Source organism: Tenrec ecaudatus, chromosome 2 (genome assembly GCF_050624435.1).
Source record: "Tenrec ecaudatus isolate mTenEca1 chromosome 2, mTenEca1.hap1, whole genome shotgun sequence".
Classification (NCBI taxonomy): Eukaryota; Metazoa; Chordata; class Mammalia; order Afrosoricida; family Tenrecidae; genus Tenrec; species Tenrec ecaudatus.
This window is the reverse complement of record NC_134531.1, coordinates 78,308,920-78,329,732: the sequence shown is the minus strand read 5'-3', so window position 1 is coordinate 78,329,732 and position 20,813 is coordinate 78,308,920. Positions and strand designations below refer to the sequence as shown.

The following is a 20,813-nucleotide window of genomic DNA, read 5'->3' as shown; positions in this document are numbered from 1 at the left end:
GGGCCTGCCTCCTTTTCCCTGACCCACCCCCGCCCTTTACCAAGCATGACGGCCCTTCTTAGTAGGATTAAAAAAAAAAAGCAGAGAAACAAAGCAGAGCGATGAAGGAGAGTTTTACTGTCACGCGAGACAGGACTCGCAATTTCACATATTTCCAAACCTATCGAAACTCTCGGCACAGAGATTTCTTTACGTCTGTCATACCAGCTGACAGACGGCTTCTACACGGGGCCAAGGAGCGTTCACTTCCTGACAAACTGAGGCAGCGGTGGTGGCACTTTGATGTCTTGGCCTCTCTCCAGCTTCTTCTCACAATCCACCAGGTAATTGACTCCATCGATGACTATCTGAACAAGCTCGACCTTGGACCGTGAAAAAGATGGGTGATCACATGCCTGGCTCGACTGGATCAACAAACACCGAGACAAACGGCAACTTGCCACATTTGGGGGCCTGCTCACAACGCCTTCCTTCTCACCAATTCCCTGAGGGCCCTGGGAGGAGAGCTCTGGGCAGCCGTCGCCAGAGATGACAGCAGGTGCTTGGTGGGTCCTCGCCCTCCCTCTGTCTTTGTTGAGACCAACTCACCCCTCCAGCCCCCACCCTGCCACTAGCCTCTGCTACAAAATATCAGGATGCATCTGCAGTCAGCCGGCACAGTGACACCGTGACCACGACTCCTACGCGGTCCCTTGCCTTCTCTGAGCGCCCACTTGCCGCTGAGCTGGCCGAGCACTGACCATGCCACCCTTCGCGTCATCTCAGTGACACTCGACATGTTCGTCTGAAGAACGGGTTCAGAGCAAATATGGGCCAAACTAAAGTGTGCCTCGGAGAGCCAGGCGCTTGCTGTTTTCAGGGACTTTAGTGAATTATACTGGAAAATAAAACGTTCACTGTTGTGTTTTCAAAATCCATAGTCACACGTCACTTCACATCCTAGGCGCATCTGGTGGGGTAGGGAGTGATGGGATCTGAGTGCTGTGGCGACAGCAGCCTGTCTCGTCCTGCTTTGTTTGCGTCGTGCCTGAGCAGTGGTCATCTGTGTGCTCACAGGGAGTAACTCTGTCCACATCATTCGCAATTCCTCCGGATCTGATAGACAAGGGTAAGCAACAAAGCTTCGCGACAAAAATTACAGGAACGTTTATTAAACAAAGTCAAGCGGCCAGGTGGTTGTTTGGCAACATCGCCTCGTACAGGTGCACGCCTCTGAAGAGTGATCCCTCTCTCCCTTCCCCAAGCATCGAGCGCTCCTGGCTGGCACCACATCCACACGGCAGTCTGGGCATCAATCAGCCCGGGGTGTACGTGCTGGTCCTTTGCAGTGTTCTTTGAGGTTTGAGAACAAAGGGCAGTCTGGAAGGACAAGCTCAGGGCTGCTGGGTGGGTGAGGGGAAGTTTTCTGCTGAGATGCTTGTCTGCCAGCCCTTGCTACCCTGGATGAATGAGTGGGTGCACTGCCTTGATGGGGAGGGGGATTTTTTCCTGGGTACAATATTTCTGGCCTTTTTCTCAACAATGCAGTTTTCAATTTTCCTAAAGCTTCTTCACTATATCACCCTATACCCATCTCGTGTCCTTGGAGAAAATTTCCCGAGATAACTCCTTAGGGCTCCCACGAAGCAGTTGCCATGCTCTCCGGTTGGCCTCTCTGCCTGTCACATTGAGCTGGCCCGTAGATTCTTCTTAAGCTCCTGCTCCAATGGGCCTTTTATTGGAAGGCACGTTAACAATCTGAAGGCAGGTGTCTTACTGAGAGACCTTGTCTGCTGCCAACCACTGATCACAAAGGCATGTGTAAGCATGTTGTGTTTGGAATGCATCCATGCGTGTATGAACTAGAATCCTAGTAGTAATACTTTCTGACTTATTTTTGCATATGTCAAGATATTGTTTTAAAAAACAACTAGCTCTTTGAATAATCATAAGAAAGAATGGAAGGCACTTTAGAATACTGTTCAAAATGATTATCTCAGGGTTATTGAATTGTCTTCTTTTTTGCAATCTTCTTGATGTTTTTGAAATTTTCTAATGATTACATGTTACCTTAAAATTATAGTTAAATTTTAAAAAGTGACTAGCTTGTTTTCCATTGGTACAACTCTAGCTAATATTAGAAGTCTAGATGGCCTGGCCCCAGGTTGTCTTTATTGACTATATTGTACATTACCTTGTACATTTCAGAGGTTGTCGAATTTAGAGCTGCTTGTTCCGGAAGTACTTGGCAAGAATTGGTCTCATACGAACTGATTTGATTTTGCTTTGTTTTTAGTCATTGCAACCATGATCTGCAGCACATTTGCCAGTTCAAACCATTCTGACATATACTGTTTGGTGACACAGATGACATCAATTGTACCATGTACCGTCACCAGGATCCACTGCCAAGTTTTGCCAGCACCCTGAACAATTGCTGCAACCAGTATTTGCTTAGGACTCAGCTGCACGTGGCCGAAGTGTGCTGCTCTTACTCATTACTCCAAGACGCCACTTGGTCTACGCATTCTGTGTATCCAGAGAATGCTAAGGCTTATGAATACAAATCAAGGGCACAGCCTACTTTCCATCGTTAGTGTGAAAAATAAAATATGAGGCTCGATGAAGTATCTAAGAAAACCAGTGTGAATATGGTAATATGTGACCTTCACGGAAGGAAATTTCCAACCAAGATACAATTCCACAATGATGTACCTTCGGAGAGACAGCACACCTGTTCCAGGACTTCACAGTGTAAAATCCTGTGGTGCCTTCGCATAATCATGCTTCGGCTGCTGCTGACTGCTGGGCTAGCTCTCAAGGCGGGTTGGTGCCAACACTCCCACTGTGAATCCCCGTACTTCCCTCTGTGTCCTCAGCCCGTGTTTCTGTTCCTGAAGTTATTTCGTGCTTAAGAATACTATTGCAGAATGAAAGCGCTAACGTGACTCAGCACTCAGTGGAGGACAGGGAGGCCTTGGATTCTATGCAGAAGGGAAGGCTGTTTGTTTAGATGGCTTCTTACTGCCTGGCCTGGTCTTGTTAGTGGATGCGGGGAAGGGGCGGGGGGGGGGCGTGGTTACCTCTGACCGGCCAATGCGGTCTATGTTGGAAATGTCATACACATCTGCCACAGCTGCAGTGTCCACACCGCCTGTGCCCCGCTTCTGGAGCCTCAGGTTCTCCAGGATCTTGGGAAACCGGGGGTCCTTGGACAGGGAGAACGCATCGTCAGAAGTCAAGTGGATTTGGACACATTCATTTAGAGAAAAAAAAAAGCACCGCGAGACATATCAATAGTTCATATTTCTTAAGCCTTCGTTCAGTGGGGACCCGGGTGTTGTGCTGGAACTCCTAACCCTTACGACAGCCCCATGAAGAGGAACTGCTTGCATCGCCATTTCCCAGGTGAGGAAACTGAGGATGAGAGGAATTAACTCACCCCAAAGTCCTCCAGCCAGGAGGGGGCAGAGTTAGAATTGAATGGGGGTGGTAGTCTGCTTCCAGACTATGTTCTGATCTCCTATGCCGCCGTGGGAGCAGCCAAGTGTGTTAATTGTTCATCGAAGTAACAGGTGCCACGATAAAATCAAAACCACAAAGCTATCTCACCTGAAATCATTCTCTCACTGGAATTTCAAATGACAAAGGAATGCCATACTTTTATTTTTGGCGGAGGGAGGAAAAGAAGCACGCTTTCTACACATCGTTTAAAGTTTGTGATTGGTGTGCTTTGGAAGAAACTAGTAACTGCCCACCCGAATCCTTTCTCCTCTCCTAGAGTTGTTCTCAGCACATCCTTGCCAATGGACAAGCAGAACTGGGCACAGGGCACACAGTAAGCTCTTTCTTCTCCCACAGACTGGAACAGAGGGCCTGGTTGTGTTTATGCAAATGGAGACAATGCCCTGAGGCAGAGTGTCTTCCAAGTTGGTTTCGGACCAGCAGCAATCAGCATCACCCAGAGGCTTGTTGGAAACACAAATTCTTTAGGCGAGTCCCAGCACCTCTGCCCCAAACAGGTCAGGACTTTGAGGGTCACTCTGAGGCTGAATCAACTATATAGACCAGTGCTTCCCAAAGTGGGCCACCCTGCCCCTGGGCAGCACTGGAACCATCCAGGGGCTGCAAAAGCAGATACCTACTCTTTATCCTGGATAAAGGGCTATATCATAAATACCTTTAATTGCTGGGGGTGGGGCGAGGGTAGGAACTAAGTAATTTTTTTTTCTGAAAAGGGGACCGTAGGTCAAATACTTAGGGCAGCCCTATAAGACAGGGTAGAACTGCCCCTGTGGGTTGATGAGACTGTAACTACTTCGGGGAGTAGAAAGTCTCCTCTTTCTCCGAAAGAGCAGCTAGTGGTTTCAAACAGCTGGCCTTGCAATTAGCAGCCCAACGCATACCACTACCGACTGGATGGCAGAGTTTGGGGTATTTTTCGGTAGCGGGGAGGCCAAATTTGTTTAGGAATCTGTGAGCCAGATGGCCAAAGTTTTGGTTTTACAGTAGGAGAGAATGGAGAAATGGAATGGAAGGGACCACAAGGAGCCGAGCTGCCCCTGAAGCCACAATCTTTTTGGTACAGCACGTAAGCTTTCATCCTAACTGCCACACATGTCTTTCGAGGCAAGCTGAACTCTTGCTCATTATTTTCCTAGGACAGGTGCAGAAAGTAAAGGGTAAGGATGTTTTCTCCCTCCCCCAGGCAGCCCCATTTGAGCTCATCTGGGTGAGCCGCAGCAGGGCTTCTGGTTAAACGGCATACCTTACTGAGCTTTGGGATCCTAACATGGACCCCAGCTCGCAATCCTGTTCCAAGATTGGAAGGGCAGGTCAGGATGTACCCCAGGCGCTCATTCCACATGAACTCCCAACCTCGTGCTTGGATGAGCCGTTCTACCTATGGGTAGAATGACAGTGAACAAACGGCAGAGTTCTAGTGCACATTTATTCAGTACATGCCAAACACCAAGGTCGGGCATGTGTACTATCTGTTTGCCTTGAATGACATTTAGGTAAGCTTCAAGTATTTATTTAATAGACAAAAACTCTGGTGGTGCTGTGTGATGAGTGGTGAACTGCTGGCCACAGGTTGGCAGTTCAAAACCGCCACCCGCTCCCTACACAGAAATAAAATGAAGTGTTCCCTGGAAAGATGTAGTCTTGGAATCCTATGTGGTTGAGTTGTAATGAGTGGGAATCAACTTGATAGCAGTGTTTTTGTTTTTAACCATAGAACGATCCATCTTTTACCAGAATTTTAAAGAGGTCCAACTAAAAGTGATACCCCATGTAAAAACATGGGGCACCATGCCATGCACATGCTCAGTACTCACTAATGTCAGTTTCCGTTACCGTTTTCTATACTAGGGCAGTAGGAGAATATAGAAATGGCCAGGGGAGCTATGAACATATTTATATCCTATCCTGTCTCCAAGCGTAGAATAGAACCCACTGCCAGCTCCTAGCGACCCTGAAGGGCAGGGTAGAACCGTCGCCATGGATTTCAGAGACTGTGACGCTCTACAGCCTCCTCTTTCTCCATGAAGCCCTGGATGGTTTCAAACTGCTGCGCGTGCAGCCAGCAGGCCAACACATAACTCACTACACCACCAGCACCGGACTTACACTAGCCAGGAGTAAGGTCAGGGAAATCTGACAGTCATCAATGACTCACCTCCTTCCCCCAAACCCTTCTGCATCGGCAGAGAAGCATGGGTGCGGCCTAATAACAAGGACTTATCAGCTGCTCTCTGAAGCACCGCCAGGCCACCATCACAGAATGAGCAGGTGCATTGGCATGATGGGAAAAAAAATGTCTTTGGTACAACTAGCGTATTTCTCACCAAATGCAGTTTTCAATTTTCTAAAAACTTCTTCCTAATAAACGTCACTGGTTGTCCTGTGTCCTGTGCTGCCGATCCCTGGGGGAAATTCAGCCTCATCCTGGCTGTCATAGTGCCTTCTTTTCAGCGTGGAAAAGGAAAAGACCATCTCTTAATGAACATTCAGAAACCTGGGAAATCGCCTTACTTCTTTTAGTCCGCGACAGAATCGCTCAAACACTCTTTTCATATTGCCTCCCTTTTCCATCGAGATCACCCGCGTGTGATCTTCCTCATTTATCCAGATGAGAAATGTCTTATCATAATTATGCCTAATGAACAAAGAAAGACAGTGTTGCGTGTTAATTGCATTCGTGTTAACACATGAACATTCCCATTATCTCGGTGGCTTGATCGCTTCATTCCACCTTCCTCATTTCCTAGCAGGCTTCAATCCGTGACTCTCTGCACCAGAGCCACGCATCATGTTACCCAACAGAGCAGAGGCGAAGGTAAGGCCAGTGCAAGCCTTTAGCCCAACAGGAATGCAATCCCCCTGGCTCTTCAGGGTAGGAAGGCAAGCATTCAACTATGATAACAGTTTTGAGCTCTGACACTAACAAGAGTATTTTTCTGTCCTAACAGATCCAAGCAAAAAGCTTGTGGTGCATTTGGAGGGGAATGTTTTGGCTGATTCTCAAGATAGTAGGGGATGCGAAGAGCTCCCTTAGATTGTCTACTGCTGTCATGGTTGTTAGGTGCCAACCGGTCAGTTCTACCCATAGCGCCCCTACCTCTGCACCACACAGTGAACCGCTGCACTGTTCCACCCTGCGCCATCCTCCCATCCTCACAATTGCTGTTAGTTCCTGCCTGGTCGCCTCCCCTGAATAGCTGCTCAGGAACACTTGCATCTCAGCTCCTCCCAGCAAAGTTATGCGGGTAAGTCAAAAAGTGTTGCCACAAAATCATAGCGCACTTTTATATAAACATATCAAACGTGACGCTATTGTTTCTTGATGTAGTCTCCGCCTAGGTCTGTACATTCTAATGCTGGTGTTTCCGTCTCACTAACCCTTCACCAAAGAATTCTGTGTGCTTCGCTTCATACTACATCAACACTGTAGTCTGGCCTCCTCCAAAATCTCCAGTCTGTTCCCTGTCGGTGTTCTTTGAGTTTCAGGAACAAAAATAAGTCTGAAGGGGCAAAATCAGGGCTGTTGGTAAATGAGGTAAGGTTCCCAACAAATTTATCACAGGATGGTCCTTACTACCATCGAAGAATGAGCAAGTGTTTTGTCATGATGTGGGGGCGAGGGCGGGGCGGCCGATCCTTGGTACAACTAGCCTATTTCTCACCGGTGCAGTTTCCAATTTTCTAAAATCTTCCTAACAAACTCCAGTGGTTGCCTTGTAATCTGTGAAACATTTTCTCAAGATGGTCCCTTTGGAATCTCTCCAAACAGTCACTCTGCCCCGCTGAGCTGAGCTCTCTGCCTTGATGTAAGTGGCCCAGCGGACCCCCTTGGAAGCCACTGTATTGATTGGACTTGCTTCTGTGGATCATGTTAGTAATTCCAATACGCATTCCCAGTTACACCTTGGTCTACAAAATAAACTTAATTAGCTTCAATCTTGCTTGGATGACTGATGGAAAGATCAGCTCTTTGAGCTAGCTGGTCTTCGAACGATTCCTTTAGTACCCAGAGAGCCGAAAGCTTTCTGCAGCCCAGATGTTCACTGAAAATGGAAAATGGCAAACCATATGAGATCAAGAACTTCAGGATCTGTCCCATAAATGCTAACTTCATGGTCTTCTTTCACCCATTTCTGGACGTCGGCCACAGTTTCTTCATTTATGAAGTTTGATGGTTGTTCCTCTCTTGGTTCATCTTTGAGGTCTTGCCCGCCTTCCTTAAAATATTTGATCCATCTAAAAAACCTGTTGCTTTGTCAGGCGGTATTCCCATATACTCCTTGCAAAGCTTCAGCAATTTGGTAAAATGTCCATATGACTTTTGTTAAAAATCTGATAACAGCCCTGACCTGAAAATCATGTTCTCCCCCCATGGCAAAAACAAAGTATACTTTTTTAAAGGCACCGAAGGAGACTAAGACAAATGTAGCTCGCCTGATGTAGCTTGTCTGCACCCACCCTGCATTGCAGAGGCACGCTTAAACACGTTTGTCCCAAATAAACCTGAGCCCTGAGAGCAATGTTTTACTTCCTCCCATAAGAATCTACCAAGCCACAGGGTTCGAAGTGGACGAGGATAGTGTGTGAAGATGAATTATGTATACCTCCCTAGCCATTCTTCCTTTTAGGGTTTGCTTAAATCCTTTAAGAGTTATTTGCATTATTTGCTGTAATGCCATAAAACAGAGACTCAAATAAATAATAAGAAGCTGAGGCTTTCTACTTTTCTTTGCAGAAACGGCCGCCTTTCGCATGCATAGCTCTTGCATGCACACCTTAGAAACCTCACAGTGGTCACACACACACACAGCGTGCAAGCGCTCCGTCTCTCCGTTCAGCTCAAGCTGGGCATACTGTCACTGCACTTCACAGCAACTTCAGGTGAGGACAGGCCAGGCGATCGGAAGGAGGATCTCCGCACACACTGCCAACATGGTAATGCTATGTCCATACCAGATTCCCCTGGCATCTGGCCAGTCACGGGCCATCCCGGCACATGTTAGTAAAGGGGACACTGGCTTATCAAACAGAAAGTGGTCCTGCAGGCCAAAGGGGACAAAGCAGAGAGAAGGAAAGACCGAGATCAGAGAGGGCTGTCGATGCTGGGTGGCCATGATTCCACCCACCCATTCCTGATGGAGCTCTCCTTGGCAAGGGGATCTCCATCTCCATCTCTATCATCTCTATCTCTATCTCTATCTCCATCTCTATCTCTGTCATCTCTATCTCTATCTCTATGTCTATCTCCATCTCTCTCTCTCTCTCTCTCTCTCTCTCTCTATCTCTATCTCTCTCTCTATCTCTATCTCTATCTATATCATCTATATCATCACCAATGTCCTATTTCTGCTCCCAAGATTCTGACTTAATTCTATAAGGGGTAGCCTGTGCGTGAGGGCTTTTAAACACTCCTCAGTTGGTTCAGTGTACAAACAAGGTTCACAAGCCCGGCCTTGGTCTAGATGGAAATACCTACTCACTAAGGCCCTCTGCATGCATTGGCCAAGGGGACAGGGTTAATGGGCCCCACCCCTAAAGGTTTGTTTGTTCTGCACAGTAGCCGTTCTTTCAAATGCTAGCTAGCATTATTGGTTCATTTATTATTATCATTCCTTTTATTAAAAATGCACTCAAAATATAGTGATGATCGGTAAAGACAAAAAATTACTAGCATTCATTTTATCTGCCAAGCTCTCTGCCAGGGGTTTTTATGTCCATCCCTTCCTTCTCACGACCACTCTATGAGGAGAGAGTGCACACTGGAAACCGCTGTCAGACAGCGAGTAAATAACAACCTAGACTTGCAGGCGTCCTCAAACTACAGGCCAAGGGCCAAATGCAGCCCGCGGAGGGCATTTATCTGGCCCGCCAGGTGTTTTTGCCCCATTTGTTTGTTACTTCAAAGTAAGATATGGTCAGTGTGCATAGGAATTTGTTCATAGTGGTTTTTTTTTTTAAACTATAGTCCAGCCCTCCAACGGGTCTGAGGGACAGAACTGGCCCCTGTTTAAAAAGTTTGAGGACCCCTGACTAGAGCCTAGAGCTATGTGGCTTCCTAACCACACCGCATGCTGCTCTACATATCCAAATCCATGTCAGGACACTGACATTCTTCTTGCTATAGGTATGTTAACTTTTCTTGCATAGCTATGTGCTCACTCTGTAGTGAGATCTATGAATACCATCTATCTTCATATGATTACACAGAGGCAAGAAATCAAGAAGGCATGGGGGCCGGGGGTGGGGGGAGAGGGGGGACCTATTACAATCTCTAGGAAGGACAGACTTGTGGACTGCCACTGCCCAGGAAACACAATGTCCCTGACACTGGAGACCTGGGGCAGCCACAGGATGGGAGTTGGCTTGTTCAGTAGCAGGGAAGGCGGTCAGTTGACCTGCAGGCTACAGAGCAGGAGACTACTGCCCGCAGACCACCTGGCTGGCCTGACTGTCCTGAAAATGCACGTTTGTTGGCATTTGCATGGTTTCTGTCTGCTTTTCGCTTGGAGTTTATTTAAACGTTTTTTCTGAACTTTCTGTTTTAGCAGGGGTGAGGAACAATTAAGGAGGGACTTAGGTGTTGTCTACCCTAGCACCAGAGAGCAATTCTCTCTGGAGACAGGCCCTGGTGGGGACAGCAGGTGTCAAGGGTGGGACACCTGGAAGAGTCTGGGCAGTCCTCTCCAGGTGTTCCTGGCTTTCCTGGCTTCCATGGGACGCCGTGGTGGAGGCCTTCAGCCCGGGCCTCAACAGCATCTCCACAGCCCAGGGTTCATCTTGACCAATAGGCGAGGCGATCTTTCATTCACCCCTCAGTCACCCATTCCCAGCCCCGCGCGATGTCACATTGCAGTTTAGCCACACCACACTCCCGTGGCTTGCAGAGCCCGGTTTCGGGGCTCGCCTGGCTTTCCTACACCAAGAAGCTTTGGGATCGGGGCTCCGCAAAGCCTGGCTGACCGGCGGATCTGGGTCCCACCCCGCTCCTGGGCGCTACTCACGTCTATGAGCCGTTGCTGATCCTGCTCAGTCATCTCGGACAGCTTGTAGTAGCGGCCGGCCAGATCCCCCTTGAGACCCTCCAGGGCCGCGATGGCCACGTTCTCCACCTCCCGGCGCTCGGCGCGGCTGCAGGCGGGCGGCAGGCTCAGCCCGCGGATGCTGCGGCCCGTGCGCACCCGGGAGGACAGCACGTAGCGCTCGTCGAAGAGACCCTGGGTGACCTGGGGAGCAGAGCGCGGGCGCTGCTGGTCGGCCGCAGACCCACCGGGGGCCCGGCCCCAGCTGCCAGGATCCCGGGGACCTGCACGCACTGTGCGCTTGGCAGAACCAACATGCTCGACACCTTCTAGAAAACCCTATGGTTGAAAGCGCCTTTGAGCTAAGCAAAGAGCCAAAACCCAACACCAAACTCACTGACATGGAGTGGATGCCGACTCATAACGACCCTGGAGGGCAGGGGAGAACCGGTCCCTGTGGGTTTCCACGGTTGTACCTCTTCGGAGGAAAGCCCCACCTTTTACCAGTGAGAGGCTGGAGGGTTTGAACTGCTGACCTTGAAGTTAGCAGCCCAACTGGTAAACACTATGCGGCCAGGACTCCTGAAGCCAATAGCAGAGTTTCCCGGTATAGCACACTCCTCAGTATGTGTTTTGGGATTAAAAAAGAAACAGCAACTGCGTTAGGAAAGGTCTCCAGGTCTCAAGGACCAGCCTTGCCCTAGGTTTCCGTATTAAGGAAAACGTCGACTTTGGGGCCTTCTAACTTCCACCAGGGCCCTCCACGGTGCGTGGGGTGCTGGACAGCCTCTGAGGAGAGTCTGAATGCGGTGTGTGCCCCCTCGCTGGCTCTCCTCCCCTTGGGCTCTGGGGCACCAGTGTCATGGGAAGTGGGGGGCAGCCAGGAGCCTACCTTGGAGGCGTCCAGATCCGTGGGGTGCTTCATCACCTTGGGGTCATAGCCATTGTGCCTCAGTTTGATGACGGGGTCAAAAAGATCAGCAAATACCTGCAGGAAAGAACACATTTCCTCTTTAACGGGTTCACCTAAAAGACACGTGTCCCTTGTCTCATGGCGGGGAATTGCTGCAGGAGCGGTTTGGCGCATCATCGTCGTTCTCATCAGAAGCAGCAGCAGACACCGAGAACATCACTTGGAGGCCGCTGGCCTCTTGGTGTGGTCAGGTCATCTAGAGCCTGTCATCTTAACTTCCTCCCGTGTGATCCTGCCAAGCGGACTGCCTGCCAACGGCCAGCTGACTATCCAACAAGTCAGAGGTTTCCCCTCAGACTTCTGGCCTTTGCGGGATGACAGATGCTGCCAGATCAGAGGCTAAGCAGTTCTGTAGCCCACAGGGAAGACTGGGCTCTAGAGTTCAAGCAACAAGTTACATTTCTGGGAAACTCGGCTATCCTAGAAAGACACAGGAAAAGCTGGGGTCAAACAGGGACCTCAAAGCCTGTGAGACCCTCCCCGGTCCAGACTCCCAGGCTCCCGTCTGGTTAGAAGCAACATCCAAGGGAGCTGTGAGAGCAATCCAGTGACCTACAGCCAGAATGCGCCTTAGAAGCGAGGACGGCGAGACTGCGTCTCACATACGTTGGACATGTTCTCAAGAGAGATCGGTCCCTGGAAAAGGACATCGTGCTGGGTAACGTTGAGGGGCAGTGAAAAAGAGGATTCCCCTCAAGGATTGATGGACCCAGTGGCTGCCCCAGTGAGCTCAAACATAAGAACAAGTGTGAGGCTGGCACAGGACCCACCGGCACAGTGGCACTCTGCTGTGCATGGGGTTGCTATGAATTGGAGCTGACTCCATGGCACCTAACAACAACAACAACAACAGAGACCAGAGCATGGACCACGGGGACAGATAAGAGCTCTCAACACAAGGAACCCAGGACAAATAGACCCCTCAGGACCTATAAGGGTAGGGGGAGAAAGGGGGAACCAATCAAATGATCGAAGTATAACCACCCCCAAGTGGGATGAACAACAGGAACGTGGGTGAAGGGAGACAGCTGTCGGTGTAAGATATGAAAATAATAATAGTTTATCATTTATCAAGGGTCCATGAGGTAGGGAGGGAAGGAGGGAGGGTAGAGGAGGGAGGAAAAACTGAGGAGCTGATCTTAAGGGCTCAAGTAGAAAGAAATTGCTTTGAAAAGGATGATGGCAACATATGTACAAAGATGCTTGACACAATGGATGTATGGATTGTTCTTAATAAAATAATTTTAAAAGACAAGGATCTACATATGATCTCCTCCCTGGGGAACGAACAAGAGAAAAGTGGGTGAAGGGAGACATCGGACAGTGTAAGATATGACAAAATAATAATTTATAAATTATCAAGGGTTCATGAAGGAAGGGGGAGCAGGGAGGGAGGGGGAAAATGAGGAACTAATGCCAGGGGCTTAAGTGAGAGCAAACCTTTTGAGAATGATGAGGGCAATGAATGTACAAATGTGCTTTACACAATTGATGTATGTATGGATTGTGATAAGAGTTGTATGAGCCCCTAATAAAATGATTTAAAAAATGATTTGAAAAGAGAGAGAGATCATCACAGATTATTCACCGCCTTTGGGAGTCATGGCATGGGAGGCCAGGGAGCCAGCACTGGTTAAGGTTCTGCCCTTGTGGATGAGCCTCTAGTCCTGTTCGTTTCACGTGGCTGCCTTCCTGGGGACTGTGTCCAGCCCCTGCAGCAAAAGGTTCAAGAGAGGGGCACTTGAGGGAGGGCCAGGGGCATTTGCCATGACCTAAGCACTGCTCTCTGTAGGGTTGGGTCAGTGGTGGCTGAGCTCAGCCAGGAGCAGACCTTCTTGTCCTTCTGACCAAGGACATGAATACCTTGAACTTGGGATTTGACCAAGAGACCTGATGTCCCAAATCTGCATTACAATGGCTATCTGATCAACAACAGATAGGAGACTTCCCAACCTAATGACACAACAGGGAACCATTCCCAAACAAAGCCCAGCTTCCAGCCACTCCAGATGCTTTGCTGGTGAATATACATCAGTAGTTTTACTTGTTTTTGCTATAAGGAGCTCACAGAGTGCCCTTAGCCACTGATTCCTCAGAGAGGGATACCAGAGCAGCATCAGAGGGAAGCTGCTGACCTCATTGTTCCAGAAAGCATTCCAGAGGGTGTGCGGCTGCGGGCTTCTCTTTATGGGATCCCTTTCTGAGGAAGCTAGTCCCATTGAGAAGGAAGAAGCCCGGGATCAGATCCCACTCTGAAACCAGCGGGACCCAGCAGGGAATTTTACCTCATAGGACTCTTCATCACCAGCCACCATGCCCACCGTCTTAATGAAGGGGTGGCCGGGGTTGTCCACACCAGTCTGAATGCACTGGTCCAGGGTGTAGCCGCTGGGTGTCACCTTGTTGCGGAGCTTGGCATAGATGGCCGGGGTGAGGCACTCGGCCATGCAGTTGTTATGTTTGCGCAGATCAGGGAAGTCTGCACTGAAGGGAGAGGAGGAACGGTTTCAGTGAGCAGCCTGTTGGAGTGTGTGTGTGTGTGTGTGTGTGTGTGTGTGTTGGGGGAGTAGGGGGTCTTAAGAGGCCTGTGAGAGTACTTCTCTTGTGTCTGTGCTTCACCCAGGCTTCAGGGAGTCTGCGGGTACAGGCACACTTGGCTAGGAGTCAGGTTAACAGCAGCAACAAAAAGTAGTCCCCATGCATTGTCAGAGAACGGGGCCTGGCGCAGCCCAATGATCCCCAGTCTGCTGGCTGATGAAACTCATGATTGTGACTCATGGGAGTGGAAAGCCCCTCTTTCTCCCTCAGAGAGGCTGGCAGTTTGGAACCATTGACCTAGGGTTTAGCAGCCCTAGGTCCTACAGAGCCACTACACCCCCGGGGCTCCATGTTAAGAGTGGAGTGAAATTAAGTAGAAAAAAAGTTGAAATCATAATATAGACTTCTCTTCCTCCTTCCCTGCAGTTTTGGTAAAAGACAACAGCCGCATGGCTTCCCTCAGGCCTGTGGGGAGAAACCTTGCCAGGAGAACTAACTAGACATTCATGTCTTTATTTGTTTGGACTCTGGAATATACTGTCTTCAAACGCAGGATTTTACTTTGTTGAGAACAGTTTGGTTATTGAAACAAAGTCAAGCTAAATTCATTGCCATCAGCCTAGTTGACTCTGACTCACAGTGACCCTACAGGACAGGGTAGAGCTGCCTCTGTGGGTTTCTGAGACTGTCACTCTTTATGGGAACAGAAAACCTCATTTTTCTCCTGTGGGGTGCCTGGGGGTTTGGAACTGCTGGATTTGCAATTAGCAGCCCCTTGAGTAACCAATACACTAACAAGATGCTTTGTAAATATCCAGGAAATTATGAATCTCCCCCTGGGATCATAGGGAATTGAGGAATGATCCCTTGGGAATTCCTGAGTGAGATGGCAATTGCCAGTGATTCCAAAGAGATCGTGATTCCCACAAGAACCTGTAGATCTCTCTGCTGAAGACTACACTGATTCTTCTCATCCATACCTGCCTTACAGAATCCCTTACAACCGACTTCACTCAAACTCTAGTTCCTGAACCGTGCCTCACCATGGTCACTGCTCAGGGCTATGAAAGCACACCCTTCTTTGTTCTCGCCTGACGTCACTCCTCCACTTCCCACCTCCACGGACTTCGTGCTGACACTTAAACTTGCTGCTAGCACATCCCATTTTCCTGCAGACAGCGAGCTGTGAGGGAAGCATGGATCTGGAATCCAGGTCCCTGGGTTGCATTTGGCTATCTGTGCAGCATGAACAGCATACTGCTTTGAGTTTCTAAGCCTCCATGTCATGATCAAAGGATGTGAGGAGGAATCAAATAGATATCCCATGTGTGTGGAAAGCTTAACATACATGGCAAATAATCAGCTCATGTTCCATTTTAGTAATAATTATAATCCACAGGTTTCAAAGTTATTTGGTCTACTGCTCCCTTCTCAGAAAAAAACAAACTCATTGCCAACACACGCCTTTGCAAATACAAACGCTGTACTATAGCCCACCATCCAGGATAAAGTGTAGGAATCTGCTTTTGTATCCCCTGGATTATTCTAGCTCCCACCTGTCCCCACCCCCATGCGTGGAGTGGAAAACACTTATAATTTAACTCCCACTACCAGCTCCCGGGCAGGAAGGATGGCCGTAGGCTGCTTTGTCCTCTCCACAGGTCACAGTGAATAGTGAGGTCTCAAAAGCGATTGTCCTTTGGACTCAGTCATCTTCTTTGGCCAAGAGGAAGGACGCTTGCCGGCCATTTCTAGGAAGGGAAAGCCCATTCTTGCTGGGCCCGGAGCGATGTTCGAGCCCAGGGAACTCACCTTGGAGGGAACAGCTTGTGCTGTTCTCGGGCCTCGGCGTACATTTTCTGCCGGTTCACCAAGTAGCCCGTGGTCAGGGCACTGGTGCCCAGGGTGGCGAATAACAGGGAGGCATTGCGGCCAGTTAGCAGCTTCGAGAAGGTGCTGGCCATCCTTCCTCTCGGAAGAGTGTCTGAAAAGCAAAAGAGCTGGGTTAAGGCCTCTTCCAGGATGACCTTGAGCAAAGAGGCAGAGCGTACAGCCCAGAGCTTCCGCTCTTTCGGTTTTTAGGATTTGAAAGATCAGGGCAGGGAGGACGGGTGCTGGGTTTGTTGTTGTTGTTTTGTTTCCAGTACTATTTATTTTATTTTGTTTAGCTTTTTATTGAACCTTGGGAGAGTACTTATGGGGAAGAGTGGATTCCATTCAACAATTCATATACACTTTGATTTCTGGCATTGACTGCAAGTCCCACAATGTTAATTGCATTCTTCCCGGGTTTCACCTTTCTGATCCGTCTTCCATTCTTCCTGCCTTCTAAGCATCATCCCTGAGGAGATGCTTCCCTTTTGATCTTGTGTGTGATTGGTCTAAGAAGTATGTACCTCCTGGGTGCTGAGTTCAGTCCTAGCCCTAAAGAGTGTCTAAGGACCTCACAGGCTCCACCCATCTCTACAAGACCAATAAGTCTTTGTTGTTGTGGTTTTTAAGTTTTATTCCACATTCCGCCCCTTTCCCCCCCCCCCCTTACTCTATCCCCTTCAGGAGGGTTAGCAGCGGTAGCTGGGTACCATCTACTTCTTCTGGTCTCAGGGTCCCAGGGGCTGGGACCTGTATGTCCTTTAGTCCTTTGGGCTTATTGTTTCCATGTGTCTTTGATTTTATTCACTGCTCACTGCTCTGGATGGAGAGCAGCCATGGCTGCCCCCGAGAGAGCCAAGTACCAACAGAATCTTTGTCGACTGTGTGATGACAACTGACTTTGTGGCCCCCAGATGCTGGTGCGAAGCAGCCAGGCCCAATGATGGGCCCGTAACGTGTTTGGTTATGGCTAAGTGGTTTGCATGACTTTGACCTGTGTGCACTGTATTCACGGTGTGTGTGCAGTACATATGGCTGCTTCCTCTGGCAGGCCTGTAGGCGTTCATTCCCCTTCTCACTCCTTTCAGCGCACCGCCCCCTTCTCTCCCCTCCACATTGATTTGGAAAATCTGGGCTGTTTTAGCCACCATGGAGGCTAAAACCTACCTGATGTCCATGTTATTTTCTGTACTGATATGTTATGGGAAGAATAAATAAAAAGAGAGGCTTTCCACTTCTGGCTGTTGGCAACGAGAAGGTCTTTTGGACCCTGCTTTTTCATAACAACTAGATCTTGAGTAAGATGGAGTGCTGGGTTCTAACAGAGAGACGAATTTTCTGGGGACCACCCTCCCAGACTACTCCCTCTTTCCCCCCATCGAGCTCACAGTTGCACTTGGAGTGAGAAGTATCTGGACTAAGTAGGTCAGGACCCTGCACATACTTCCCTGCATGTCCCAGGAGGTCAGCAGCAGAGGGCGCCAGATAATAAACCCCGTGAAACCTGATGCTCCAGGTTCGAAGAAAACTGCAAGGAATCGGCAAGAAATTCTCGGAGTGTCCAGACCCCATATGCTAATTGCCATACATTCATCACCACCCCTTTAAAGACCTGTGCTGGCTGCTGAGCGCGACTTCCTTGACCTATTGGCCTAGGTCATGGAACCTTGTCCATCGGGGACCTCCCCCCTAATGAAGTTATTTCTGTCTCCGCTCTCCCTTGTCCTGCCAGTTTCCTCTGTCCATCTCCCTGCACCGCACTTCCACCTTTACAAGAAGCAAGAGGGGTTGGAGGATCGAGAGGTAAAGCTTGAGGCTAGCAGGCTGATGGGGTACGGTTCCAAGTCGGGAGTGCCAGCTCTCAGCTTCCCTGGGCGGAAAGGATACACATTTAGGCCCTGATTCCCCTAGATGAAGATCAAGCAGCAAGTTCCCCATTAAGGATCACCATGCACCTGAGAGATACTATGAATGGGAGTTAGTAGATGGGATTACCAGAGATGGAGACTTTCCTAGACAAAAGATATGGGAATTGCCAGGCAAGAATACAGATGAACTCTGTGTGGAAGTTAAAGAAGTCACCATGACGAGCAAACTAGAGACTCCGAAGAACAATCAGCGTCAGACCTTCTTCTTCAGTCTCACTGCCTTCGAGTCCAGGCCAACTCATAGCGACCGATAGGACAGGGTAGAACTGCCACGGTGAGTTGACAAGATTGAAACTCTTTACAGGAGTAGAAAGCCCCATCTTTCTCCTGCAGAGTGGCTGGTGTGGTTTTCCCACTTCTGATTTTGTGGTTCACAGCTGTGGTAGTTACATAATCTTTTGTCAACTTGCGAAGGGTTGGAGTTTAGTCCGTCAGTCAGGTTGCAGCTTGATGACCTCATTTGGAGGTGCAATGGAGATAAAGAGCTGACTGGAGGCCACATAGACACACTCTCTGCTTCGTCTTCTTGCTGAAAAACACAGAGAGCTACGCGAGAGCCCTGGAGCTGAAGGAGCCACGTGGACAACCACACCAGTGCTGACATGGTTCCACTGCCACTGGATCCACAAGACTTTCCACCCACTGGCCTGTGATCTTCCTGCATTTGGCGTCATTGCATGTTTTGCGTGAGCCTTAAGAAGACTTTATAGATTGGCATCAGATTTATGAACTTAATCTGGACTGGGATGTTTTCTTAATGTATAATTACTCTTTGATATAAAATTCCCTCGTACACATATGAGTATCTCTGGATTTGCTTCTCTCATCCACCCAGCCTAACACGCAGCCACATGTATACGCTTTATACCACCAGAGCTCATCTCATGTGTTGGGTTGTGCCAATCCCCTGTAAGAGTAGGAGAGCACTCCTCAAAGAGCTACACCAATACCTCGTAGTCCGTGTCTGTGGCAGATCACATCATAAGACTTTTTTAGACCTATCTTCTCTACTCCCACACCTTCTGATTCTTGAACAGCCAGGGAGTACTGTTTCCCCTGAGTTTTCCAGAGAACTCACCAAAGTTATGTAAGACACGCCTAAGTTCTTTACCGGCAGCATTGAAAACGAAGCACCCAGCCAAACCCCCTTGTCATCTAGTCCATTAAGCCTCACAGCAGCTCTTACCAAGATGGGGTTTCTGAGGCTGCAAATCTTTATGGGAGCAGACAACCTCATATTTCTCCCACCAAGCAGCTGGCAGATTTGAATCAGTGACCAGCCTTATGAGTAACTCACAGCACCATCAGGGCTCTTATGAACCAAAAACATTAAATGAACTAAAAAGAATATATACCAAAAGAGTTGAACAGGAGACTCAGGTACCTGCATGCCAATGCTCTTTCTAGCACCAGACATACTAGCCGAGATGGAAACAACCCAAATGTCCATCAACAGACAAAGGGACACACAAAGATGGTATAACCATACAACAGAATACTAGTTCGCCATCAGGCACCTGCTACCAGACCGAACCCACTGCCACTGAGTCCATTCCGACTCACAGCAACCCTCCATAGGGTTACCAAGGCTGTAAAAACTTAGGGGAAAGATAACCTCTATTTTCTCCTACAGAGCAGCTGGTGAGTTTGAACCACCGATCTTGTGGTGAGCAGTCCAGTGCTTACCACACAGCACTATGAAGGGTCATGCTACTGTACAGATAAATCTTGAAAATGTTATGCTCCATTAAATAAGCCAGGCACAAAAGGACAAAACATTCCTAGTACTCCAGTTATAGGAAAGATACAAAGTAAATTATTAGAGAAAGAAAGTAGATTAGAGTTTCACAGGGGCTCCTGGGAGAGGGAAATGGGGAATTTTGCTTGGTGGATATGGATTTTCTGTTTGCGAGGATGGTAATGTTCTGGGAACGGTTACACAGCGTTGTAATTGTACTGACTCACTGCCCTCATGCCAGTTCCAACTGGTAGTGACCCTATCATACAGAATAGAACTGCTCCTGTGGGGTTCCAAGCCTGCAAATTTTGACAAGAGTAGAAAGCCTCATCTTTCTCCTGTGGAGCGGCTGGTGGTTTCGATCTGCTGATCTTTCGGTTAATAGTCCAATTTGTAACCCACTCCGGCTCCAGGGTTCCTTTGAATGTACTTAGCGCAACTGAGTCATAACTTAAAAGAGATTAGAATGGTAAAACTTTTGCATACTTTAATACACACACAACCTGCTGTCCCTAAGCGTACAGGAAATGAATGTGTTTCCGAGGTTGACCCAAACGCCTTGCCCTTTATTGTTTCTTTTCGCGCATTGCCTGAGCACTCTATGTGCTTACACCAGAGTCTGAGCACATCGATTCTAAAGAGCAGAGCCAAGAGGAAAGGGAGGGGCTGGGCCCCACGTACAGACAAGTAACAAACAGCCGATGGTCTTCAAGGACTTGCCTCCCTGCGAGGGCACGCAGTGAGTGGGTATCATCTGACTCGACAAATTCGTGTTTGAAATGTCCCCACATCCGTAGTTCAGTTCTGGATGACAACATTGCTTGACGTCAGGAGTTCCAGCACTGCACTGCAGTGCTGTCTGAGCAGTGCTGAACACCTCAGGTCCACAGACCCAGGTAGACTTTATTTTTAGCAAGCAAACTAAAATTCAAGTGCCTCTGCTTCTATTTCTGATGGAAATAGTATTCTGAAATCATTTATTTCAATTTAACGTCTGGTGAAAACATTCTTGCTTTCTTGTCTCTGTTTCTCTCATGAAGACACACAGTAGAGACCCTGAATTTCGCATGTTAGTGTGTTTTAGCCAGTGAACTGGGAGTGAGGCTAAACAAAGGAAGAGGCTATTGATCCCGGGAAGGGGTGCTCCATGCTTCCCAAAGGCCCAGAGCAGGATTACAATGACATTGCTTTTCCTAATGACTAGAGGAAATCTCCGTTACACGTTAGAATTTATCTTTGAA

The 20,813-nt window shown here is 48.6% G+C and overlaps 1 protein-coding gene across 1 annotated transcript; it reads right to left on the bottom strand.

Annotated features, from left to right (window-relative positions):
• Window positions 1-242: 242 nt before the first annotated feature.
• Window positions 243-15,998, bottom strand: CKMT2 (creatine kinase, mitochondrial 2). Its single transcript, XM_075543065.1, has 9 exons — window positions 15,847-15,998; window positions 13,782-13,980; window positions 11,416-11,511; window positions 10,506-10,727; window positions 8,458-8,543; window positions 6,016-6,139; window positions 4,748-4,882; window positions 3,063-3,188; window positions 243-362 (listed from the first exon to the last, which is right to left on the bottom strand). The coding sequence occupies exons 1-9, from the start codon at window positions 15,996-15,998 to the stop codon at window positions 243-245; spliced, it is 1,260 nt and encodes a 419-aa protein (XP_075399180.1).
• Window positions 15,999-20,813: the final 4,815 nt, after the last annotated feature.

Coding starts and splice junctions, on each gene's coding strand:
- CKMT2 (XM_075543065.1), bottom strand. CDS start 15,998: ATGGCCAGCACCTTCTCGAAGCTGCTAACTGGCCGCAATGCCTCCCTG. Junction 6,140..8,457: donor CCAGATGCCAGGGGAATCTG/GTATGGACATAG, acceptor TTTGTTCATTAG/GCATAATTATGATAAGACAT. Junction 4,883..6,015: donor TCTGTCGCGGACTAAAAGAA/GTAAGGCGATTT, acceptor TTCTACCCATAG/GTAGAACGGCTCATCCAAGC.